We start from the raw sequence: 26955 nt of genomic DNA on the forward strand, positions 1-26955 counted from the left end.
CCTGGTTTTCAGTGAAAAGCAAAAATAAAATAGCAAATACCAAATCTCTTCCCCCCTCCTGTCTACCATTCAAACCCTCAAAAGCCATGGCAAGATCTCCATGAAGGGCCTGCACTCACCTCTTCAGGGAGCCCATTCTACAGAGTCAGAGCCATGATGGAAAAGGCCTGGTTGATATCAGACAGACAACCCTAAATGGTGGGATATGCAGCGGATGACTGCCTTATTACTGTAGTTTGCCCACAGGGATGTAAGGAAGGAGACAGTGCTTCAGACATTTGGGTCCCCGGTCATGGGCAGCTTTAAAGATCATAAGCAGCACCTTAAATTGAACATAGAAATAGACTGGCAGCCAGTGCTGCTGTTTCACAGTGTACTACGTGTTCCTGGCTACTAGCCCTTGTCAGCAGTCGGATTGCTGCTTTCTGGACCAAGTTGCAGTCTCCAGGATGTCTTCAAGTGGAGCCCCCTGTAGAGTGTGTTGCAGTAATCCAACTGCGCTTTATTGCCTTGCTTTTTTTCCTGGGTTGGGAAGCTGCTGGATGCAATGCTAGTGAGCATTTTGACACACTGGGTGATTTCTGCCTGTTGTGCTCCCAACGATCTCCTAGGCCTTTCCTCAACCAGGCCAGCGGCTTGTTAAGCCCTTGGAAGTATTTGTCAGCCAGCATCAATGAAAACTGGATCCTTCTATTCCATTTATTAACAGGTCATGGGTTTTTAGACAAGACGGGATCCTTCCTTTCATCAAACTAGTTGTTTTCTTTGCTGAAGAAACTTCCATAGACCAATTCTTAGACCATAAGAAGAGCCCTGCTGGATCAGACCAATGGTCCATCTAGTCCAGGGGTCCTCAAACTACGGCCCACGGGCAAGATGCGGCCCGCTGAGGACGTTTGTGCGGCCCGCCGGGTTATGGCAAAATCAGACCGGAAGTGACGTTCGACCTAAACTCGCGTTAGCAACGCACACTTCCGGCACTGGGCTGAGGCGGCGGAGACAGAGTGTGAGGTGATACCGAGGTGAGGTGAGTTCCCAGGCCGGAGTGTGTGGTGTGGGGAAGGGAGAGAGATGCAGAAGACGGAGAACTGACGGCCCGCGGCCTTGTACAGTAACAGCAGTCCAGCCCTCCAACAGTCTGAGGGACAGTGAACTGGCCCTCTATTTTAAAAGTTTGAGGACCCCTGATCTAGTCCAACATCCTGTCCCACATACTGGCAAACCAGATCTTCTGGAAGGCTAACAAAAGGGCATAAAGGCTCTTCCTTTTCAAGCTATCCACAGCCCTGTCCTGCCTCCTGTCTCTCAGCCTTGATTTTTCTCATGATGTACAAGATAATTTGAAAGTCCCTGTATCCTGTTCTCTGTGTTGTTACTTCTCTCATTTTCTTTTTGCAGTGCAGTAGTTATTTTGGGAATGACTAGGTTGGGGGATTCCTGAACTTTTGAGGTTGGAGCCTAGAGAGTGCGGGGTTTCTGCAAAGGAGGAACTTCAGCACAGTATAATGTCATGGACTCCACCCTCCAAAGCAGCCCTTTTCTGTAGAGGAATCAATCTGTGTTGACTGGAGATCAGTTGTAATTGCAAGAGTTTTCCAGGCCCCTCCTGTAGGTTGGCAGCCCCAAATGACTGGTCTAGATGGTTGAAACCCAGTTTTCATGCTCTGTGCCCTTAGATGATAAAGTCTTTAAAGAAGGCCATGGCTCCCATTGTCAGCGACGTCTCGGTGGAGTGGGTCTTCCCAGAAACAACGGAAGTCTTAATCTCACCGCTCAGTGCTAGCTGCCTCTTCCCAGGGGACCGCTTGGTTGGCTACAGCACAGTCTGTGATACTTCCCTGTATGTTTCTAATCCCAGGCTGGTGAGTATGAGTAACCAACACGGTTAGCCTTCTGTGCAGCTTTGAGCTCTTGGTGAAATGGTATCAGAAACCATCTCCCTTAGGCGATTAGTCCTTGATGGGTTAGACCCCAGGAACAGGAGAGGAGCAGTACCCTGTTTCATTTCTATTTCTAATTGTGTATATGGTTGTCAGGAGGAGGGAAAGCGGCATGATATAGGCCAGGGTTGGCCAAACTATAGCTTGGGAGCCACGTGTGGCCTTTCCACATTGTGTGGCTCTCAAAATCCCCACCATCACATTGACCGGTTTGAAGAAAGCATTTCTCTCTTTAAATCACTTCTCCAAGCCAAGCCACTTGGTAGCTTGGAGAATACATTTAAAGCTAAAGCTGCTTTCTTTCCACCTCTCTCTCCCCCATCCTTCCTTCCTTCCTTCCTTCCTTCCTTCCTTCCTTCCTTCCTTCCTTCCTTCCTTCCTTCCTTCCTTCCTTCCTTCCTTCCTTCCTGCCTTCCTTCCTTCCTTCCAACCAACATCTGATGTTCATGTCTTGTGGCTCTCAAACGTCTGACATTTATTCTATGTGGCTCTTATACTAAGTAAGTTTGGCTACCTCTGGTATAGCCCACTCTCCCCAGATGGTGGCACTAAGCAGGGTTAGTGCTTGGAAGGGAGACCACCAAGGAAGACCCTGCAGAGGAAAACAACAGCCAACCACCTCTGCTTCTCACTTGCCTTTAAAGCCCCTTTCTGGGGTTGCTGTAAATCGGTTGCGACGACGACACTTTACACATTCATCTGCTTGTCATCCAGTTTGGGTTCTCCACTTTTTACTGTTAGTTTGGCCGGTTGGTTTGTGTTGTGTAGGCATTTGTATGGGTTCTTAAATGCAAGTGATATGGTCTTTATATGTGTTAATAGACATACACAGAATGTATAATCCTCATTTATCATACTTACCCTGGATCTCTTGAGGATTCAAGAAGAAGAAGACTGCAGATTTATACCTCGCCCTTCTCTCAGAATCAGAGACTCAGAGCGGCTTACAATCGCTTATATCTTCTCCCCCCACAACAGACACCCTGTGAGGTGGGTGGGGCTGAGAGGGCTCTCACAACAGCTGCCCTTTCAAGGACAACCTCTGCCAGAGCTCTGGCTGACCCAAGGCCATTTCAGCAGCTGTAAGTGGAGGCGTGGGGAAATCAAACCCGGTTCTCCCAGATAAGAGTCTGCACACTTAACCACTACACCAAACTGGCTCAACAAAAACCAAACCAGACCTGATGCTAGGAGTTCTACAAATGGAACTTGCAGGGCTTTAAAAAGAAATTCTATGGCGGGGGCACAGGGGGGTCAGTTCAGTTTAAGATTATATTTATTTTCTGATCCACAGAACTAACTGCTTCTTGGGATAGTTTCAGAGTGTAATGTTGATCTGCAGAAAAACAGATTCGAGGCCAGTAACAGCTCAGAGCACCTTAGAGATAAACCAGAGTTTTAGGGTCTACGCTTCCAAGAGTCCAGGCTCTCTTTTGTCAGATACAAGTCAAAATAGAGATCTTGGAGTCCTTTTGTTCTAATCAGAAGCTGGAAGAAATGTTGTACAGAGAGCTGGGGATGGGGCATTTAAATCCTGGAAGAGTCATAGAAGGAAAGGGTTAAACACTGTCTCCAGCATCCCTTCCCCAGTCTTCAGGGCACACGCTCGAATCTGCTGTTTTTTAAAATGGCATTGAGTCTTTTTTAGCCTTTGGGTAGTATCTTCTGTATATGACCCCTTGAAAATCAGCCCCTTGGAAGAAAGAATGACAAGTGATGGCTGCAATGGGCACCGAAGGTGCCACTGTAATTAATCCTCTTCCCAATTTCTCACTCTCCTAGGACAAGAGGCGAAAGTACAGCATGCTTTGTTCCCAAGAGTCAGGCAGCTCTGTTTTCTTCCACTCGCAAGAGGAAGGAAGCACTGCAGACCACTGGAACTCTCCCAAGGATTCGGAAAGTGGGCTCCCCTCAGACAGGACCTCAGAACTCCTTGGGATTGGTGGAGACCTCGGGAGCGAGTCTGACCTTGATTCTGGTCTGTTCCCCCTCTTTCCACTTTTTAAAGGGCATGTTTGCATGTTAAGTGTTGGGGTAGCAAAAACAAAATAACCTGGTTTACTTCATCCTTAACAAAGTCACAGCCTCACCTGGATAGCCCAGGACAGCACCATCTTGTCCAGTCTTGGAAGCTAAGCAGGCTTGGTCCTGGTTAGTGCTAAGATGGGAGACCACCAAGGAAGTCCAGGGTCACTCACTACACAGAGTTTGGCAATGGCAAACCACCTCTGTACGTCTCTTGCCTTGAAAACTCCACGGGGTCACCATACTTCAGCTATGACTTGACAGGAAGAACAAAAAAACCAAGTCAGCAAAGGCTGCCATTCTGATCTATGAAGCAAAGTGAACAGAATGAGACCCAGGGCACAGTTGTGAGCTGGTAAAAAAATACCGCTCTAAATGCCAAATACATGAATGAATAAAGCAAGCAGGGGAAAAAATTGATAAATTTGCATCCAATTTCCGGACAGAAACAGCTGCAACATATACATACGTGGTGCCATTTTAACAAACTGTTCCAAAAATTCCCAGCTCCCTGTTTCTTTTTGCCCACATTCAAATTGCAAAGCTGCTTCTTCCTTGGACATTCCCTGTCCCACACCAGAACTCTGATCTTGGACTCTGCCTAAATTCTCCATTAAGGAAATGTTCTAAGCTGCCAACTGTCAAGGAGCCCATGTGACAAGCAAACAAACAACAACAAGAAGACTGCAGATTTAAACCCTGCCCTTCTCTCTGAATCAGAGACTCAGAGAGGCTTACAATCTCCTATATGGGGGTGGCCAACGGTAGCTCTCCAGATGTTTTTTGCCTACAACTCCCATCAGTCCCAGCCATTGGCCATGCTGGCTGGGGCTGATGGGAGTTGTAGGCAAAAAACATCTGGAGAGCTACTGTTGGCCACCCCTGTCCTATATCTTCTCCCCCCACAACAGACACCCTGTGAGGTGGGTGGGGGCTGAGAGGGCTCTCGCAGAAGCTGCCCCCTTTCAAGGACAACTCCTGTGATACCTATAGCTGACCCAAGGCCATTCCAGCAGCTGCAAGTGGAAGAGTGGGGAATCAAACCCGGTTCTCCCAGATAAGAGTCCGCAGTTACTCAGGCAGATTCCGCAGTTACTCATGCAGAGATGCATTGCCTCTGACCAGTCTATACTGGAAGTGACTGAATGCTCCAGTTATGCCCAGAATTTGCCTGTCCTTAGGCCAACTGGAGCCTTGACCTGGTTGACCTTGACCTCAGAAGCTAATGAGGGTCAGCCCTGGTTTCTAACCACCAAGGGAAATCCAGGGTTGCTATACAGAGGCAGGCAATGGCAAATTATCTGTGAATGTCTCTTGCCTTGACAACTTAACAAGGAGTTGCCATGAGTCAGCTGTGACTTGACAGCGCTTTCCACTGCCGAGCCAATTGGAAGGAAGCAAAAGGCAGAGCCGTGAGTTAGGCAGAGATGCAACAGTCAGCCTCCTCGGTGGGCGATTACTTTGGGATCAGAGCATCCCCTATTCCGGAATTAATTTATCCCTTGTGACACACTTGCAGTTTGTGAATGGTACAGTAGCGTGCCCAGCACTAGTACATAAGATTGGAATCCGATGTTATGTCCGCTGGTGCAGGAATAACCGCTTTGGGGCAGCCATTACAGTTAAACCAGCTGGCATGCCACTATCGTTTGGGTCTATAAAACAGGCCATTTGTTTCTCAAAGGGACAGAAGTTAAAACCTCATCCCGACGGAGGGCGTACAGCACCAATCAAATCGCTGACCGTGAGCCGACCCGGAAGATCCCCACCGCCAGCGATCCCAGCTCTGCCCTGATCAAGAATCCTCTCCGGAAAGCCCAGCTACAAGATCTCAGTCAGTTCAGCCCAGAACTGCAGCCCTGGCAGACAGAGTTTCAGGTATGCCTCTTGCTCTTTTAGCAAAAACGCTCGAAGCCTTGCTTGTTTTGTTAATCTGTTAAAACTGTGCAGCAAAAGGAACATTAAAGCAAAACCAGCCAGCATTTAAAAAAAATTATAAAGATTAATAAAAATAAAGAGAGCCAGTTTGGTGGTTAAGTGTGTGGACTCTTATCTGGAAAAACCGGGTTTGATTCCCGACTCCTCCACTTGCACTTGCTGGAATGGCCTTGGGTCAGCTATAGCTCTTGCAGGGGTTGTCCTTGAAGGGGCAGCTGCTGTGAGATCTCTCTCAGCCCCACCCACCTCACAGGGTGTCTGTTGTGGGGGGAGAAGATATAGGAGATTGTAAGGCGCTCTGAGACTCTGATTCAGAGAGAAGGGTGGGGTATAAATCTGCAGTCTTCTTCTTCTTCTAATTGATTTTTTTTAAAAAAAAACATTGTAACTTTTAAAATCAAATACATCTTAAGCAATTGATGGACATTCGTTGAGGTGGTGATTACTGAGTATCCTCCACTTCTTCTGCAATAATCAAGACCAAAGCTGTCACATTTAGAATACAAGATTTGTATCATGCTTGTAGCACCCAGTGGCTTTTTATCACTCTGGTTGCGGTGTTTGGTCAGGAGCAGACAGGGGAGTGAAAATGGCTCCAGAGCAAGTCCTGTGCTACAAGCTGGCACTGCAGGGCGGCTCAGTGGGGCTGGCAGTGGGCATCAATTCCTCCAATGCATCATTCCCGCCCCCCCCCCACAACTGGAAGCCATGCAGGAGGAGACGGTGAGCTGACACAAGCTGCCAGGCTAGGGTTGCCAACCTCCAGGTGGCCTCCGGAGATCTCCCCTGATTATAATTGATCTCCAGATGATCAAGATTAGATCCCCTGGAGAAAATGGCTGCATTGTGCCCTGCTGAGTTCCCCCTAGGCCTGTACCTATAAGATGGCTCTCACCAGGCAATGCCCCCTCCCCAGTAGGTCAAGCCCAGACAGAAGATTGATTGTGCCCTGTCTGCTCTAATAGGAGAGACAGAGAGACTGAGGGGGTAAGAAACCTTTTGTAGGTAAAAGCTGTTTTCATTTCCCTGCTAGCTGACAGCTTATAGCTGAAAGTGGGAACTGACCATGCCATTGTCTCTGACCAGGGAGGTCACTGGCATTTCTAAAGGGTTAGCCCTGACCTGGAAAAACGTTGGCTGCTCAGTCGAAACAAAACAAGAGCAGCTTCTCCATTCCTTCACACAGCCTGATCAATTTAGCAGGTTTCCTTGGAAGTAAGCTCTACTGTACTAAACTGCCCCCTGCCAGCTCCCCCTCCCAGAAAAATTCCTAGCTAAAGTGTTGGTCCCCCCCTCCCCAACCTCCCCCCAGACTCCACCCCCCAAATTTCCATGTACTTCTGAACCCAACCCTGACCAAGATAGCCCACCCTAGCCCAGTCTCACCAGATCTCGAAAGCTAAGCAGGGTCAGCCCTGGCTAGTGTTTGGATGGGACACCTCCCAAAATAGCAGGTCGTGATGCAGAGGCAGGCAATGGCAAACCACCTCTGAACGTCCCTTATCTTGAAAGCCCTGCAGGGCCATCGTAAGTCAGCTGTGACTTGACAGCAATATATATCTATATATTCCCAGAGCTGGCAACCTTAGTCCAGGCCAGGGCCTTTTTTTGTAGAAAAAGCCCAGCAGGAACTCATTTGCATATTAGGCCACACCCCCTGATATCACCATTGCTTAGCATAGGGCTTTTTGTAGAAAAAGCCCAGCAGAAGCTCATTTGCATATTAGGCCACACCCCACTGACACCAAGCCAGCCAGAACTGCGTTCCTGTGTGTTCCTGCTCAACAAAAAGCCTTGGTCCGGGCAATGTGGCACCGGAGGTTTAGGCTGGGTTGCAGGGACGTAACTCTGCGTGCTCCTGATCACCAGCAGCCTTCTAAGGCAGCAGCCCACCAGGAAATCTCTCTGTAAGTTAAATTGCCAATCCACCCTGCTCTTGGTTCGACTGAGCTACAGTCTGTCCACAAAGAAAGCCCTCTACCCCAGATGCGGTCCATTGCCCTGCATCCGAGGCCCACCCACGTTCCCTTGGTCAAGCGCTTCTCTCCCACTGGAAACCCCTTTGCCTCATAGTAGCTGCGTCAAAGCAAGAGCTTTGCTGCGTCTGAGTTTCCATGGCAACCCGAAAGCAGGTATCCGAAGCCTTTTGCGGCTCTTGCAAAGACCTTCAGATCACATCTCTGGCCGCATAGAGTCTGAGGAGGAAAGGATATGAGAGATGAGAGAAGGGAAGGGAAGGGAAGGCTGCATGAGTGTGTGTGTGTGTGTGAAAGGAGACATCTGACAGGGCAAGACGGAAAAGGAGATGCGCAGGGCTGGTTTGTTCCTTCGGACACCGCAGAATTGCTGCTAAAGGGAGATCATATTTGCCTACACGGGTATTTCCCATGCTCTGTGCTTATTTAGAGCCGTTGCCCCAGGAAATAAAATATAGCGGGCTGATTGGGCGGAAGGATTGCAATCAGTGAAATTGGCATGCCTCTGTGTATGAATACAAATGACACAGCACTTCTCTATCCGAATCTGGGAAAGGAAAGATAATAGCGTTAAGACTGTGCTTCCCTGCATAGTCAGAGAATATAAATTCCAGCTTCCCCCTGCGGTCGCAGAGGTCATTTGATATGCTTTTGCTGCCTCCCGCTTGGTTCCTGCTCATCCGAGTCAAGGTTTCTGACTTGTATTGTCCTTGCTCAAAGTCAAGTGGCAAAAGTTATGAATCCACCCAGAATGGGCAGAAATGCTTCATAAAACATCCCGTTCTAGCTATAGGAAGGATTAAAGTGGGCACACTGGAGAGCCAGAGGAACCACCTCAGGTTCTTGGGATTACAAGAAGAATAAAAAAGGTAGTCCCCTATGCAAGCACCAGTCGTTTCTGAGGTGACGTCACATCAGGACTTTTTCACGGCAGACCTTTTTACGGGGTGGTTTGCCATTGCCTTCCCCAGTCACCTATAACAGAGCCCCAAGGTGCAGAGTGGTAAGCTGCAGTACTGCAGTCCAAGCTCTGCTCCCGACTTGAGTTCGATCGCAGTGGAAGCTGGGATCAGGTAGCCAGCTCAAGGTTGACTCAGCCTTCCATCCTTCTGAGGTCGGTAAAATGCGTACTCAGCTTGCTGGGGGATTACAGTAGTTGACTGCAAAAACTGCTGTGTTTTTCAGTGATATCTTGCTTTCCATTGAATAGACTTGCCACTCCAAGTTGGAAAAACTCTGGAGATTTGGGGCTGGAGTTTGGAGGGGGAGGGACTACAGTAGGGCGTAATGCTGTAGGCTCCACCCTCCAAAGCAGACCTCTATAGTCTGAAGATGAGCTGTACTTCCAGGGGATCCCCAGGTTCCACCTGGAGGCTGGCATCCCTAACTTCAGTAGGGCATAACGCCATAGATTCCATCCTCCAAAGAAGAAGAGAAGAGATTGGATTTATACCCCGAAGGAGTCTCAGAGTGGCTTACAATCACCTTTCCCTTCCCCTCCCCACAACAGATACCCTGTGAGGTAGGTGGGGCTGAGAGAGCTCTGACAGAACTGCTCTTGAGAGGAACAGCCTCTGACAGATTTATGACTGCAGCCATTTTCTCCAGAGATACTGATCTCTGTAGTGATCAGTTGGAATTCTGGAGGTTGGCAAGCCTACCCAAGAAGTGCCCCCCTGTGGGACTCCTTAGTGAAATGACATTTTCAAAAAAGGTGGAAGGCGTCCGAGTTCCTTCTTTTCATCTCCGAAAGGTTAGTGCATTCAAGTGGGCGGCTCATTCGGCGCAGGAGTCTTTGGAGAGCTGAAAGTCTTTGATAAGACAAGGCAGATATGGGGATGTGGTGGGTGGGGAGAGCGGATTCCAGAAAAAGGTGTTTTATTTCACAAGCTTCTCTGGGAAGAAAGAGCTGTCAGTTTCCTGCTTTGCGTGTCTAACTTAGGTTTTTATACATTACTTGAAATGTTGTACTCACCTTTCCACTAACCAGGGGTCGGTTTGTAGAAAAATAGGTGGTGGAGCTCATCCAGGGATTGTTATGCAGCTGCACCTACTATTCAGTGGGCAGGGTGGGAATGAGGAGGTGGAACTGTCAGAAAGGTTCAGGAGCTGCACTCCTGTGAGCTCCCGCTGAATCCAAGGCCTGCCGTTAACGATAGCCAAGGCAGCTTACGAACTTTATAACAAGATAAGACAAGGCAGATATGGGGATGTGGTGGGCGGGGAGAGCGGATTCCAGAGAAAGGTGTTTTATTTCACAAGCTTCTCTGGGAAGAAAGAGCTGTCAGTTTCCTGCTTTGCGTGTCTAACTTAGGTTTTTATACATTACTTGAAATGTTATACTCACCTTTCCGTTAACCAGGGGTCGGTTTGTAGAAAAATAGGTGGTGGAGCTCATCCAGGGATTGTTATGCAGCTGCACCTACTATTCAGTGGGCAGGGTGGGAATGAGGAGGTGGAACTGTCAGAAAGGTTCAGGAGCTGCACTCCTGTGAGCTCCCGCTGAATCCAAGGCCTACCGTTAACGATAGCCAAGGCAGCTTACGAATTTTATAACAAGAGGATAAAAAGATGCAATGCCCAGCAAACTCAAACAGAAACCTAAAAGCAGCCCTTCCAGTAATTTAAAACAGCAGCCAACGAAATGTCTCCAATACAGATAAAACAGCATGGAGCAGCTACGCTAATGGCACTCGGAGTGATAAGAGCCTCCGTTAATCATTTAGACAGGAAATTGCTTGTGTGTAATAGAACTGGGATTAAATATGATGATCTCCCACAAAGTTTAGTTTGAAATCCAAACTTGCTAAGCAGTCTAGAAACCAAAATGGGGGGGGGGGGAGGTGTAGTATATAAAACTCCCTCTTCTACCCACCAGCCTGCCACATTTACTTTTATTTAGTCTACCTTTATCGTGCCTTTTCTCCAAGGAACTCGTGTATGGCCCTCTCTTCCTCAGGCTCGTCCTCGCAACAAACCTGTGAGGTGGGCGGAGAGAGAATGACTAGCCCAAGGTCACCCAGCATGGATTTGAGTTCTGGTCTCTCTAGGTCCAGCCACAGAATCACAGAGTTTGAAGAGGGCCAGACAAGCCAACTAGTCCAGCCCCGCACTCAATGCAAGATCAGCCTAGAGCAGGGGTGTCAAACATGCGGCTCGGGGGCTGAATCAGCCCCCCCGGAAGGCTCCTATCAGGCCCCCAAGCAACTGGCTCTTGTCTGCTTCCTTCTTCTTCGCTCTTGCTTCCTTCTGCTTGCTTTGCAAGGCTTGCTCAATTGCACAGGAGCTACAGAGCAAAACCTCAGTTTTATCCATCGGTTGAGGCTCCTCCCCATACTGGAAAGGAAGGGAAAGAGCCAGAGCTTCCTTTGCCCAGTTCCCTGGCTCCCATAGAGAAATACAAAGAAAGCACCTTTAAGACCAACAAGTGCTAATGTTTTAAGCATGTTTTATTTTAAGGGTTTTTTTTTTTTAAACCCTTTAGTCATGATTGTCTGTGTCCTTTAAAAAGTGTATATTTCTGCTACCTAATCTTAAATAGGTACATACATGGCCTGACATGGCCCAGCCTGGCCCAATGAGGTCTCATTTATGTCAGATCCAGCCCTCATAACAAATGAGTTCGACACCCCTGGCCTAGAGCATCCCTAACAAGTGTCCGTCCAGTCGCTGCTTGAAGACTGCCAGTGAGGGGGAGCTCACCACCACTGCTCTTACTGTAAAACATTTTTCCAAATATCCAGCCAGTAACTTTCCACCTGCAATTTAGACCCATTATTGCAAAAGCACATGGTCCCACGATTCTAAAAAATGCCTTCCTAAACAGGGCTTTAAAAAAAAAAAAAAGCAGGAACTCACAGGAATGCAGTTCTGGCTGGCTTAGTGTCAGGGGGTGTGGCAAAATATGCAAATAAGGTTCCTGTGAAACAATGGTGATTTCAGAGGGTGTGGCCTAATATGCAAATGCGTCCCCGCTGGGCTATTTCGAAATGATTCCTCGTGTGACATCTTAGGGAATCACAGCAATGGGGGATTTTTCTGGGGGTTGGCAGACACAGCTTTCACCTGCTTGCACAGAATTGTAGTTGAGAAGACCTACGTCTGAATGGAACTGTCACCGGTCTTGAAATTGGCATGAGGGCACCTGTACATTTGCCCCAACTTGACCTTGCAAGGTTGTTTTGGATACGGAAAATGGCATGAATTGGTGGGTTTAAAGGCCCCACCCGCCCACTCATATAGCTTTTTAGACTTCCTAGAAAAGGCCTTTTTAATAAAACTTGCTTGGGTTTTGGTTGCCAAGCAACCGAGCCCTAGTATCTCATATCTCATCATTTTCTCTGTAATTAAAACAACTGGCTGAATGAAATTCATATATATATTGCTTTGTCTTCCTCAAAGGAAAGATAAGCCTCCCTAAAAGCTGCGTTTCCCAACTCAATTAGGATATGGCAGTTTTCTCAAAGGAAGCTGCAGGGAATGGTGCAAAAAACCCTGGAGGTTGCCGTAGGACTGCGGCACACAATTTGCTGTGAAGCCAGCTATTCGAATGAGATGTGGTGCTCTGTTTCTTACATGGAAGGACTTCATGCAGGAACACAAATCATTACTGCATTAGAAGGGAAGCTGGAAGAACACGGTGGCTAAAGTGTGAGGGAAGAAGTCATGGGAAGATAAAAGAAAGAAGCTCTCCACACACTGCAGGATGAACCTGTGGAACTCACTGCCATGGGATGTAGTGACAACCACTAATGTTCACAGCTTCAACATAAGAACATAAGAGAAGACAATGACCCATCCAGTCCAACACTCTGTGTCACACAGTGGCCAAATATATATATACACACACACACACACTGTGGCTAATAGCCACGATGAACCTCTGCTCCATATTTTTATCTAATGGAGCTGGCTTTGCTTGTAGCCGCCGCCACCTCCTGTGGCGGTGAATTCCACATGTTAATCACCTTTTGGGTGAAGAAGTACTTCCTTCTATCCATTTTAACCCAACTGCTCAGCAATTTCATTGAATGCCCACGAGTTCTTGTATTGTGAGAAAGGGAGAAAAGTACTTCTTTCTCTACTTTCTCCATCCCATCCATAATCTTGTAAACCTCTATCATGTCACCCCGCAGTCGACGTTTCTCCAAGCTAAAGAGCCCCAAGTGTTTTAACCTTTCTTCATAGGGAAAGTGTTCCAGCCCTTTAATCATTCTAGTTGCCCTTTTCTGGACTTTTTCCACTGCTATAATATCCTTTTTGAGGTGCGGTGACCAGAATTGTACACAGTTTGTGGAAGATAGATCCATCAGTGGGTGTTAGAAGAAGAAGAGTAAGTTTTATAACTTGCTGTTCTCTACCTGAAGGAATCTCAAAAGCAGCTTACAATCACCTTTCCCTTCCTTTCCCCACAACAGGCATCTTGTGAGGCAGGTGGGACTGAGAGAGTTCTTAGAGAACTGTAACTGACTCAAGGGCACCCAGCAGCTGCATGTGAAGGAGTGGGGGATCAAACCTAGTTCTCCCTATTACAGTCCAGTGCTCTTAGCCGCTACACCACACTGGCTCTATTAGCTGGGACGGCTAAATGGAACTTCCATATGCAGTGCCAGTATACCTCTGAATGTCTATTGCTGAGCAATAGAGAGAGACTTTCCCCCCTCCATTTGAGGGCATATTTTTGGCCACTATGGGCACCTGGTTTTTTTGACCACTGTGGCCTGATCCAACATGGCTTCTCTTATGTTCTCTGATTCAAGTCAGCACAAATGCAGCCACGCTACTGTTCTTTCCAGCTTCAGCCCCCAGTTTATAAGACACTGGCCTACTTTGCTGATTTGTTGCAAATGTAACTGAGATGGTATTTCACAAAGCAGTTAAACTGCTTGAATGCGCCATAAGCATGTGGGTGGTCAAAAGTGCCATCAAGTTGTAGTTGACATATAGTGGCCCCTTGAGATTTTCAAAGCAAGAGAGGTTCAGAGGAGGTTTGCCATTGCCTGCCTCTGCATAGCAACCCTGGACTTCCTTGGTGGTCTCCCATCCAAGTACTAACCAGGGCCAACCCTGCTTAGCTTCCAAGATCTGATGAGATGAGGTTAGCCTGGGCCATCTAGGTCAGGGTGTGTCAGTGCTAGGTGGTGTTCTGCACCCAGAGCCAGTTAGGTTTCCTTGAAGCAGCACAAGGCCACTGGAGCAGAAGGTTTGTGCCTCGTGAACCAGCTGATCTAGCAAGGCTGTCTTCCTAGAGCCCAGATTAAGTAGGCGGGGAGGTAACTGGGCTCACCTGCACTGCTTGGCAGGTGCTGGAGTTCCTGAGGCTGCATTGTGCATTGGCCTGGATACTGCAGTGAAGTCCAACCCTCTGCTGCAGGGACGTTGTGCTCAGCCTGTTTGGCACCTTGCCTCTTTTGTACCACCTTTTGCCACTGCTGTTCCTGTGGTATGGGAGTAAGGTTGCCAAGACCAACTCAAGAAATATCTAGGGACTTTGGGGGTGGAGCCAGGAGACTTTGGGGATGGAGCCAGGAGCAAGGGCGTGGCAAGCACAGTTGAACTCCGAAGGGGGTTCAGGCCATCACATTTAAAGAGACCATGCTCCTTTTAAATGCCTTCCATCCATTTGGAATAATGAAGAATAGGGGTGCCTGCTTTGGGGGCTCATACAATTGGACCCCCCCCCAGTCCAATCTTTTTGAAACTTAGGGGGTAATTTGAGGAGAGTCACCAGATGCTATGCTGCAAATTTGGTGCCTCTACCTCAAAAAACAGCCCCCACAGAGCCCCCAGATACCTGTGGATCAATTCTCCATTATGCCCTATGGCAGGGGTGGTGAACGGTAGCTCTCCAGATGTTTTTTGCCTACAACTCTCATCAGCCCCAGCCAGCATGGCCAATGGCTGGGGGTGATGGGAGTTGTAGGCAAAAAACTTCTGGAGAGCTACCATTGGCCACCCCTGCTCTATGGGAATCTGTCTCTATAGGGAATAATGGAGTGCTCGGCAGACATCTCTCCCGCCCCCGCTTTCTGATGATCCTGAAGCAGGGGGAGGGTCTCCAAACCAGGGGATCCCCTGCCCCCACCTGGGGATTGGCAGCCCTATATGGGAGAGGGACCTGACAGACTACAGGCTCAGATTCAAGTTCAGCCAGGCAGAGGCCTAGCAGCTGACTAGGGGGGCTGATGGTGAGCTTTTCCTTGCAGGCGCTGGTGGGGGTGGGGGGGGGGTGTTAGGCCAAATGCCCTCGAAACGACGTTGGGGAATTAGTTTGATGGACACCCGGCCTGAATAGGAATCTTTTTATCAATGTATACCAGGCTCAACCATTCAGAGAGTGATGCTCAATTAACTGGACTCTAATTTTAATAAAACCAATTGTAATTTATTTAGAATAATAGTTCTTTCACACAAGGATAAAATACAAAACAATCACACATTCACACAGGTCTAGGAAATATAGATAGATCGATAGGGGTACATATAGGGATAAACATACAGGGTGATACTACCTCTCGCAGACTCCAAGGAAGACTCCGATGGCGACGAATGAGGGAATGGGGGAGGACCCGAAACTGATCAGGAATCGGGGATGTATCTATACAGCGGGATATGGGGTTGCTGAATAGAGAGCACACCTGTGGGTAGCTAGTCCACAGGTTATAAACAGTCACCTCAGTCCCGAGGGGATGGGAGGTGACTGGGAGGGGAGATGGGAGGTTCCGCTGATGACCACGAAGGCTGGACATCAGCTGGACCAATGGTGAGTCTTTGGCGACACCTGATTGGGTGTATGCCTTGGCCAATGAACTTCACCTTCATCCTGGGCATCCTGGAAACTTCCAAGTTGCGACAGGGCCTGGGGCGGCTCCCGTGATATCAGTATGGAAATGGCTGGGTGATTGGGATGAGATGGGATTATCTGGGAATGTGACAATAGGGAATCAGATATGGACCTAGGTATCCCCGGTGTAGACAAAAGGCTTGGATGTGACAGGGGAGATCCTTCCTCTTTCTCATCGTCTCCTGGGTAAGAACTGCTGTTCAGGATATTACTGAGCACTTAGGATCAACAGTCGAGCTATTAATCCATTCATAAAACAGATGGGTTGCTTGCGGGCTAGGACTGACTCAGGGTGTGTATGTGAGGTTCCCATCGGGAAGGAATGAAGCCCAACCAGGCAGGAAGATGGCTACAAGTGGTGTTAGCGAAACACAGTGGCTTCCATGCTTAGCGCTTCAACACCGGTCGCCTGGACAGCTCTGTGGCGGCGTAGTTTCTTCCCCACCATGGCGGACTCCACGCAGTAGCGGGGAAACGTCCGTGCATGTTAGCAAGCACTCTGTGCCTGTTCAAAACACTTATACCCTTAGGCTGCTTGTACACATGAGTCCCATTTAGTTCCTGGATAACTTTGCTCGCACTCTCTGGCCAGACGGGTGCAAGCTCACTTCTCCAGGCGCCCTGGCAACCGTGCTTGTGACTGTGATATTGGGGAAAGAGGGGTCATTTCCTCACAGTTGGGCTCTGCTGTCGTTGGAACATTCTCAGCAGGTGCCTCTACAGGACCGGGTCCTCCGTGGTCCCTCTGCTACTAACTGTGGCTCCTCGGGCTGCTCCCATGTTAAGGTCGCCAACCTCCAGGTGGTGTCTGGAGATCTCCCAAAATAACAACAGATCTCCGGGTGACAAAGATAGGTTCACTTGGAGAAAATGGCATTGAACCCCACTGAAGTGCCTCCCCTCCCCAAACCCCACCCTCTACAAGGCTCCACCTCCCAGATCTCCAAATGTTTCCCAACCCAGAGCTGACAACCCTATCCCTTGGCGGCTCTGAGTTGGATTCACTGAGATGGTTGGAGGGGATCAGGACAGACAGCGTTTGGTGTAGTGGTTAAGTGGACTCTTATCTGGGAGAATCGGGTTTAATTCCCCACTTGCAGCTGCTGGAATGGCCTTCGGTCAGCCATAGTTCTTGTAGGAGTTGCCCTTGAAAGGGCAGCTGCTGTAAGAGCTCTCTCAGCCCCACCTACCTGACAGGGTGCCTGGTGGGGAGGGAGGTAAAGGGGATTGTGACCACGCTGAGACTCTGAGATTCAGAGTATAGGGCAGGATATAAATCCAATATCATCATCTTCTTCTTCTTTGTCCAAACTAAATGTTAGCTGCCATTGCTGTATCTCAGAAACATCTTCTAAAGTCATTTTTTTCCTAGTTGTACCCTCGTCTTAACGTACAGGCTCTGATTTGACTTGTTGGACTTCTCAGTCTTTCACTGCTAGCCCCCACATCTCTACGCCAAGAATACGGGGAGTTGGCGCCAGGCGTCCCTCTCTGCTGCAGCAGAGTCGTCTCTCGCTTTGCCAGGACTTGGATTCGCCACAACCGTACATCGGCACCCTTCAGACAGCAGCAGGGAAGTGCTCTGGGCAGCTGGAGGGCAGCTCAGTCCCGGGATCCCTTTCAGAGAGCCGAAGCCCTGGAGATATAGGTAAGCAAACCACCCATGTTGATTTACTTGTAATCAGGGCTTTTTTGGAGCAGAAACACACAGGAACGCAATTCCGGCTGGCTTGGTGTCAGGGGGTGTGGCCTAATATGCAAATAAATTCCTGCTGGGCTTTTTCTACCAAAAAAAAAGTCCTGCTTGTAATGATCATGGTATGTCTTGTGGTCTCATCCTGGAGTTCCTTTGCACGACCAAAACCACATAATAACCCCCCAGTACTGCTGAACCTGTGGGGGCTCACAGAATTTTTGAAAATGTGTAGAGGTGGGCCTCATTTTGGATAGGATCTCACAGGAGCCGAGCTCCAGAACCTCTAAATTTTATTGCGCTCTTTCTTTCTTACCCCCGTTTGGAACTGCCTAACGTTCTGTGGAACCACCCGATGCTTGATGATCAATGCCACCCACCTCTGTAGTGGGCAGAGAGAGTTCTTAGAGAACTCTCCCCCAATACTTGCTTCTGGGTTCCAAACTCCCTGTTGAGAATGTTGCTGAACTCTAAGATTTGACAGACTTTCTAATATTTCCCCCCACAAATGGGAAAAGAACCAGAACATCAAGCAGACAGATGGAAATCATCCTCATGTCACTGTAGGAGAAAGTCATTTTAAAAGTATGCTGGGAGTAAGGTTTTAGTATGACAATTATAATCCAAGAAGCATTTTAAGGTAGATGCTGAGGTGATAGAATTTAATACGCCTTCCAGTGATGTCAGGGGTGTGTGTGGCAGATGCAAATGAGTTAGGTTAATGAGCTCTGGCACCTCTTTTCCCATGAAATGGCCCCTGAGTAGAGGGCACTATTACAAAATGCCCGCTACAGAAGTGGGTGGGATTGACCATAGAACATTGATCAATCATAGAACATTGGGTGGTTCCACAGGATGTTAGGAAGTTCCCGATGAAGCTTTCTCCTATGGTGGAGGCAGTTGTTTCTCAAAGGGATGCAGACACAAAGGAGATGGCTCTGAGGCTTTTGCTCTAGAGCAGGGATGTTTGTTTGTTTTTTACCTACAACTCCCGTCAGCCCCAGCCAGCATGGCCAATGGCTGGGGCTGATGGGGGTTGTAGGCAAAAAACATCTGTTCTAGATGTCCTAGAACAGATGTCCCCTGTTCTAGAGCAACTTTTTGGCACCAGGGACCGGTTTTGTGGAAGAAAATTTCTCCATGGACCGGGGGTGGGGGGGCTCGCACTGGGGGTTTTGCTGTCCCAGGCTGCCCCCCCCACCCACACCCCATCCCTGCCCCCATGGGAATCTTTAAAGGGGGGGGGAGGAGAGACTGGAGCTTTTTCTGCTGCCTCTCTGCTAGGTGGCCAGGTGGCGGAAGGCCAGTCTGCCTCCCCCTCCCATTTAAAGACCCCCACCAATCAGCTGATCAGTGGGAGTCTATAAATGAGGGGTAGGCTAAGGTCGCAGCAGCACTGCCCCTTCCACCGGCCCAGGACCCAAGCGGGCGAAAGGGGCGGTGGGGCTGCTCTGTCTCGCTCCGAGGCTGTGTCCCTACCTTGGAGTAAGGCCGTGCTGCCTCTTTCATCCACCTGGGTCCCAGGCAGGTGGGGGTGGTGCGGTGCCTCTGCCTCACTCCATGGCCCAGTTGCTAGCAGGCCACAGACCAGTACCAGTGGTTGGGGACCCCTGTTCTAGAGCATCTCCTGCACCGATGGAAGAATTTGCTCATCTGTCATTCCCTTGCAGATTCTGTCCAGCACTCTTCTTTTATTTTTGAAACGGAGACTTCATCGGCCTGGGAAACACATGACCCGGATGTCAGCTCAGCCAGGAGTAGTTTGCATCGCTCTCCAAGATCCCTCTGCAAGGCAGTAGTGAAAGGGTTACGGAGCAATGAACCGGTCCAGTGGGAGATCACTTTTGATATTGGGACTCTTTTCCAAGACAGAAGAAGCGAGGAAGAGGACCTCTGGAACGAGACCTTCCACCACTTGGCTTCCAGGTCCATCATCCGGGACTTTGAACAGCTCGCCGAAAGAGAATGCGAAATTGAGCACGGTATCTTGTCTGCTTTGGCTGATAATTCTGTCCTTTCAGGGAAGGAAGGGGTTGAGACACTGGTAGAGTCTTCCAAAACATCTCAAGCTGGGGTTGCCAGCCTCCAGGTGGGGCTTGAAGAGCTCCGGAAATTACAACTGATCTCCAGATCGCAAAGATCAGTTCCCCTGGAGGAAATGGCTTCGTCAGAGGGTTGACTCTATGACATTATATCCTGCTGAGGTCCCTCCCCTTTCCAAAATCTGCCCTCCCCAAAATCCATCCCCAAATCTCCAGGAATTTTTCAACCCAAAGCTGGGAACCCTGTTTCAAACTGTCCCAAGCTGACTCTCAGGGTCACGTCAGTTGGGTGTAGTGGTTAAGTGCGTGGACTCTTATCTGGGAGAGCCGGGTTTGATTCCCCACTCCTCCACTTGCAGCTGCTGGAATGGCCTTGGGTCAGCCATAGCTCTCCCACAGAGTTGTCCTTGAAAGGGCAGCTGCTGTCAGAGCTCTCTCAGCCCCACCTACCTCACAGGGTGTCTGTTGTGGGGAGGGGAAGGGAAAGGAGATTGTAAAGCCACTCTGAGACTCCTTCAGGTAGCGAAAGGCAAGGTATAAATCCAATCTCTTCTCGTCTTCTTTTGTATGGTGGATCTTTTGGGTGATGCCCTCTGCTGTTGAGAGGCAGTGTTCACCAAAATCAGAAGAAAACTTCTGGTGCACAAAGCTAAACTCAGTACCAGTTCTCAAATTACCCAAGTAACCACTTGGGCGCGGTCCAACAAATACAGTACTTCACAGGGGCTCATATTAGTTCCTAGATATCAGTGGCACAGCAGGTGACTGGCATCGCCTCCTAGGCCCATGCCTTCGTACCTGTCCTGTGACAATGCAGGTCCAGGTACTACTGGGCATACTCTGATGGGGTCATCAAAATTCCCAGCCTGACCTCCAGCCATTTAGCAGTTGAGACAAGAAGCTAAATGAACCCCAGGGCAAAACTAGAAACACTTAAACACATTTATTCAGGAAAACAGAACACAATTTTAGGGATGTAAATTCAGAAATTTGCGTATGATCTAGTATGAGCTAAGACCAATGCTTTTTTTTGTAGCAGGAACTCCTTTGCATATGAGGCCACACCCACCTGGAGCTTACAGTAGGCCCTGTACTAAGAGCTCTGTAAGCTCTTGGAGGATTGGCTGCATCAGGGGTGTGTGGCCTAATATGCAAAGGAGTTCCTGCTACAAAAAAAAAGCCCTGGCTAAGACAAAACTGTGTGAGCTGGAGGCCTAAAAAACTGTGAGCTAGCTCAGCTTAGAGGGAACGCTGATTGCTATATATAAGGAATTTCAAAGAGGGAGGCCTGTTTCCAAGAGTGCATCTCTGCGAAGTCTTGAAGACCTACCTGGATGCATAAGGTGCGCTTAAGGCTAGGGAACCTTAACAACCACCATATGTCAGGAGCTCCCTTAGGGATGTGGGGCTTTGGCTTCTGGCAGGTGTTTATAGGAAATACCGAATTGAGCCCAGAAGGCATCAGGGAGTCATCGCCACTGCTGGAACAGGGCTGTTAATGTGCTGAAGTGAGATCAGAGCCCTCAGCATCTGCGGAAGCTCCGGCCTTAGTCACAAGAAGGAGGAAATTGCCTTAATGCGTTCTTGTTAGAATGATTAGCTAGATTTGTCCTCATTTATGCAGGTGTCTGGCAGGAGAAACTCGACCGGTTTCAAGAGTCTCATGCTTAGGAGGCAAAAGGGACTCCCCAGTGTGCAGACTTCAACCCTTCTGAAGATTTTACTGCAAAGAATCAATATAGCTTGTGGCCCATTCATACCCTTGGGTCTTTTTAAAGGATACATACTTCCATCCTATCTTTCTACTGTTTCCCCATTGTAATGTGCTGGGTTCGGACACGATTAGACGTAAGCATCCTTTATTAACGAGTACATCACGAAGACAACATGTCGGGGCTGGGTCCCCGATTATATACATTCACCCGGAACAACCCCCTTCCCAGTCAGGTCCAATCCGGACCGCTTAAACAGATCGTAATAGGCGGATTCCCTCTGTCCCTTACAGTCAGGTGACCCACAGTTTCCCCGCTGATCACCTCAGTGTGCATAGTCGCGCTGTGTTGTAAACGTTGGGACCGAAATGAACATATGAAGCTGCCTTCTACTGAATCAGACCCTTGGTCCATCAAAGTCAGTCTTGTCTTCTCAGACTGGCAGCGGCTCTCCAGGGTTTTTCACACCTATTTGCCTGGACCTTTCTTTGGAGATGCCGGGGATTGAACCTGGAACCTTCTGCTTCCCAAGCAGATGCTCTACCACTGAGCCACCGTCCCTCCCCAAGACACAGCACCCATCAAGGCTCTGTGTTTTCACAGGGAGTCTTTGGAAAGATGCTGGGGGCAAGCCTGTCTCCCCACAAAAAAGGAGTAGCCAGGAGCACAGGAATTGCAGCTGGTAGCTGTGCCATTTGCTTGCCTGACCCTCTCCTTCAAGGTAGACGCAGTAGTGCTGCACATAGAATCGTAAGAGCTGGAAGGGGCCAGACAGGCCACCTAGTCCAACCCCCTGCTCAGTGAAGATCAGCCTAGAGCATCCCTGACAAGTGTCCATCCAGCCGCTTCTTGAAGACCTCCAGTGAGAGGGAGCTCACCACCTCCCTGTGCAGCTGATTCCACTGCTGAACTACTCTTATTGTTTTTTTTAAAAAAAATCCTAATATCTAGCCAGTACTCTTTCACCCATAATTTAAACCTGCTATTGCTAGTCCTAGGAACAGCTCCCTGCCCTCCTCTAAGTGATAACCCTTCAAATAGTTCAAGAGAGCCATCATGCCCCCCCCCCCATCAACCTCTTCTCCAGATAGAACATTCCCAAGTCCCTCAGCCTAGGGCTTGGTCTCCAGGCCCCTGATCATCCTCGCTGGCCTCTTCCGCACCCCTCAATTTAATCCACACCCTTTTAGAAGTGAGGCTTCCAGAACTGCACACAGTACTCCAGGTGCGGCCTGACCTATGTGGCATACAGCGAGACTGTGACATGAGCCACAAGAGGCGGTACTAAGCAAAGAGGGGGTGCCTGAAGAGTAAAGATCCCTGGGAGAGAAGAAGAAGAAGACTGCAGATTTATACCCCACCCTTCTCTCTGAATCAGAGTCTCAGAGCGGCTCACAATCTCCTTTACCATCTTCCCCCACAACAGACACCCTGTGAGGTGGGTGGGGCTGAGAGAGCTCTCACAGCAGCTGCCCTTTCAAGGACAACTCCTACGAGAGCGATGGCTGACCCAAGGCCATTCCAGCAGGTGCAAGTGGAAGAGTGGGGAATCAAACCGGGTTCTCCCAGATAAGAGTCTGCGCACATAACCACTACATCAAACTGGGAGAGAGGTTAGATAGAAAGCAGTTCTGCACACTGGCAGGGAACATGACGGTGGGGTCCCACAAGGGCCTCAGTCGTTGCCAGGCAATGCCATCCCCTTACGCCAGCCGGGTTTCATGTAAGCTCAAGGGAAATGCATTCAAAATATTTTTTAAAAACTTCAATACGGTGTAAAGTGAAAACAACAGTAAAACTGCATGAAACATCGACATTGAACACTAACATGGAAACACTCCCAATGCCCTCTGAAAGAAGCAAATTAACAAAATATGCAGACTTGGTTTGGGATTTCTCCTCCACACCTTGAGTTTTCCATTGGACCATTTCAGGTCAGTGAGTGTGGGGGAAGCTGAAGTCCTTTTTCCGCATGTCCAGCAGTCCCCCGACTCAAACCAGGTACCACATGGTTGGGAACAGAGGAGAACCCGAGGCAGACATCTGACTGTTACACTACAGGCGGCAGACCTAACCAAGGTTACCCCATAATGTGTGAAAGGGAGATCACTCCAACCCAGTCCTGGACATGCAAAGGCTAACAACAAATTGTGCTTTCAGGCACTGCTGTGGAGTTTCACAGTTCTCGTTCATTCTTAAGCTGCAAGCAGGTGACAGCTTTTTTTTTTCTTCTGGAGGGTAGAATGAACTTTAAAAGAGGTATCTCCTCCCCCCCCTCCCGCAACTCACAGCTCTTGTTAGGGTTGCCAAGTCCAATTCAAGAAATATCTGTGGACTTTGGGGGTGGAGCCAGGAGACACTAGATTCTATACTGAAATTTTGGTGCCTCTACCCCAAAAAAACAGCCCCCCCAGAGCCCCAGATACCCGCAGATCAATTCTTCATGATTTTCTATGGGAATAAATCTCCATGGGGAATAACAAAGTTCCCAGCAGACATTTCCCTCCCCTCCCCCCGCTTTCTGATGACCCTGAAGTGGGGGGAGGGCCTCCAAACCAGGGGATCCCCTGCCCCCACCTGGGGGTTGGCAACCCTAGCTCTTATCAAACATTTTTTTTCTAATTTCAAAAACCCATTTGGCCAGAGGACACTGAGACAAAAAGATTGTTTGTGTGTGCATGCCACAGGAACCGCAGTCTCTCCCAATCAGTTTGTGTCTCCCTTGAAAAACGATTTCCTGCCTCCGAGCCTAACTGCAGCTTTCTGTTCTGCTTCAGGGTCGGGCCGACGGTACCAGCTGAACGCCATGCACACCAGCAAAGCTTGCAACGTCATCAGCAAATACACAGCCTTTCTCCCTGTCGACCTGAGCAATAACAGCTACTTGCCGACGATGCTTGAATACCCCAATGCAGGTAAAAGAGTTTGGCTGACACTTGAGATAGGCCTGCAATGCCATCCCAGCGACGCTGGCAATCTGTTCTCATCCGTTGGGAATGTGGGCTGGGTCAGAGGACATTGGGGGACTCAAGGGTGAACCACAAATGCACACAAAGCAATGCGGAAGCGTGACAGTGGAGGGAGGAGGATTCCGATTGTGCAAGGCCCTTCGATATCAGAGTATGTGTGAAGGGTAGAGTTGTCAGCTCCCAGATAGAAGCAGGGGATTCCCTGCTTTTGAGGGCTCCTGCCCGCCATCGACAGCCACAAGTCCATAGGACGTCTCCGATGTGATGACATAATGTGGAAGTGACGTCATCACACTGGGGACATCGCAGATGGCAACATTGCCCCCACATCGACCATCCTTTTTCCACATCAGTATATTTAGTTATCAATTGTTTGTAAAATCGCACCAATCTCATTTCCACCATTTGATTTACAGAATTCATACATGATTTTTAGCTAAAGTGGAATTCTCAGCAATCATGCCCAAATGAAAGTTCAAATCCCGCCCCCCCCCCCCAACTAAAAATTCACTTACAATCATCGCATCGGAAGGCCAAAATTTTAAATGGCTATTGTGTGATTTTAAAAAAAATGAAGCAGAAATTCTGTGGCAAGAAAGCAACATTCTGAAGCAGAAGGAAAAAAAGGTTATTGTCTGTTACAACATGTTAAGAAGGGCCAATTAAAGTTTGTAAAAAGTAGGTCCAGTTAGGCCATAATTTGGGATTGGAGGACCTGCTATACATGCAGAAGGCCCCAGGTTCAATTTCTGTTAAAGGATCTGGGGATGTAGGCAGGGTTTTTTTTGTAACAGGAACTCCTTTGCATATTAGGCTACACCCCACCAATGTAGCCAATCCTCCAAGAGCCTACAGTAGCCCTGTACTCAGAGCCCTGTAAACTCTTGGAGGATTGGCTACATCGGTGTGTGTGTGGCCTAATAGGCAAAGGAGTTCCTGCTACAAAAAAAGTCCTGGTTGTAGGTGTTGGGAAAGACCCTTCTCTACCTTAAGACCTGAAGAGACACAACTCATCAGAGCAGACCAGTGTCTCTGACTTGATAAAACACAGGTTCATATATTCACATTAAGTCAAAACCTGGCCAGTTTACAGAAAGCAAAAACGTTCCATAGGGTGTCAACAGCCAAGGCAACCAGCTCCAGCAAAACCCAATGCTCTGGTTGATCTACCTCACCCCATAACACAAACGCCTCTTTTCTCTTTGTGTCAAGGTCCTGTGCTGAAACCAGGCAGCCAACGGAGCCTGGGTTCAGACAACCGGAGATACCGTGGGTTCTCTGCAGGCCTGGGACGCACCCAATCAGTCTATGGGCAAGACGGAGCAGACAGCGGGTTCTACAGTATGAGTAATAAACTGGCACTTTCTGATCTTTTTTGCTGGAGATGTTCTGTTCAGAGACCTAATGGCGTTAAGCCTTGCCATTTCGTTTCAGAAGCTAAATAACCCGATCCTCTAATGATGATGTATGATACTCAGGATGTTTCAGTAGCAAAAGAGTGGGGTTGTTATAGCAGAAATAGTGTGCTGTACCAAGCAAACAGAGCCCAGAGTAGTAAAGCTGCAGTACTGCAATCCGAGCTCTCTGTTCACGACCTGAGTTCGATCCAGGCAAAAGCTGGGTTCAGGTAGCTGGCTCAAGGTTACCTCAGCCTTCCATCCTTCTGAGGTCAGTAAAATAAGTATCCAGCTTGCTGGGGAGAAAGTGTAGACGACTGGGGAAGGCAATGGCAAACCACCCCGTAAAAAGTCGTGATGTGACGTCACCCCAGAGTCGGAAATGACTGGTGCTTGCACAGGTGACTACCTTTACCAAGTAAACACAGCAAATTGGGCTGGAGCCAAACTAAATGGACAGTTTGCATGGATTCTGCCTTCCCACTGCAGGCTCCAGTTGTGGAGTTCATCAGTCCCCAGCCCTCCCAGGACAAGCATCCCTGGTAGGCTTCCAATCCCCAGGTCCCAGCAGGGGTTCTTCCGCTTTTCCAGGCTCCTTCCCACCCCCAGTCAGCTGGCCGGTGGGGGGAAGCCCTGCCCCCAGAGGACCATGTGCCTTTACACCTCCAGAGGCTTCAGTCTCTGATTGAAAGGCTTCCTCTTGGGATGGTATGTCTGTGTTACTTTGAAAAAGTTGGCAGCAACTCATGAGTAGAGAGGCCAGTCCCTCGCTTCAGAGTCACCAGAAAGGGGGGGAAGGAAACATCTGCTGAGCACTTCATTATTCCCTATGTGGAGATTGATTTTCATAGGATATAATGGGGAATTGATCTGGAGGTTTCGGGGGCTCTGGGGGAGCTGTTTTTTGAGGTAGAGGCACCAAATTATCTAGTATCTAGTACCTCTCCCCAAAGTACCCCCCAAATTTCAAAACGATTAGACCAGGGGGTCCAATTCTATGAGCCCCAAAAGAAGGTGCTGCTATCCTTCATTATTTCCTATGGAAGGAAGACATTTGAAAAGGTGTGCTGTCCTTTTAAATGTGATGGCCAGAGCTCCCTTGGAGTTCAATTATGCTTGTCACATCCTTGCTCCTGGCTCCGCCCCAATGTCTCCTGCCTCCACCCCCAAACTCTCCTGGCTCCACCCCCAAAGTCCTCAGATATTTCTTGAATTGGACTTGGCAACCCTAATCCCTGGAGATCTGGGAACTGCAGCAGGAGCAGGGGAGACAAGGAGGTTTTGTTCTGCTGCTAGAAAACTTAGCCTGGAATCCAACCCATCTTTTCCCGACCTGAAATGACCCCAGGGTGAAATGTCCCAACTGTGGAAATGCATGTGTCTTAAAAACTACCTGGATGTGGCTGCAGTGGTCTGCTTC

General features: G+C 48.9%; 1 protein-coding gene across 3 annotated transcripts in view; it reads left to right on the forward strand.

Moving 5' to 3' along the window:
• The window catches only part of VWA5B1 (von Willebrand factor A domain containing 5B1), a 71818-nt gene that overhangs the window by 36200 nt on the left and 8663 nt on the right, over positions 1–26955 (forward strand). For all 3 annotated transcript variants that reach the window (XM_060259470.1, XM_060259472.1, XM_060259471.1), the window contains exons 11-17: positions 1677–1862; positions 3723–3918; positions 5650–5843; positions 17148–17370; positions 19086–19397; positions 23947–24084; positions 25351–25485. In XM_060259470.1, the coding sequence (XP_060115453.1) occupies positions 1677–1862; positions 3723–3918; positions 5650–5843; positions 17148–17370; positions 19086–19397; positions 23947–24084; positions 25351–25485 (1384 nt within the window). The remainder of the gene's footprint in view (positions 1–1676; positions 1863–3722; positions 3919–5649; positions 5844–17147; positions 17371–19085; positions 19398–23946; positions 24085–25350; positions 25486–26955) is intronic.

The sequence above is a fragment of the Heteronotia binoei genome, chromosome 18 (genome assembly GCF_032191835.1).
Source record: "Heteronotia binoei isolate CCM8104 ecotype False Entrance Well chromosome 18, APGP_CSIRO_Hbin_v1, whole genome shotgun sequence".
NCBI classification, from domain to species: domain Eukaryota; kingdom Metazoa; phylum Chordata; class Lepidosauria; order Squamata; family Gekkonidae; genus Heteronotia; species Heteronotia binoei.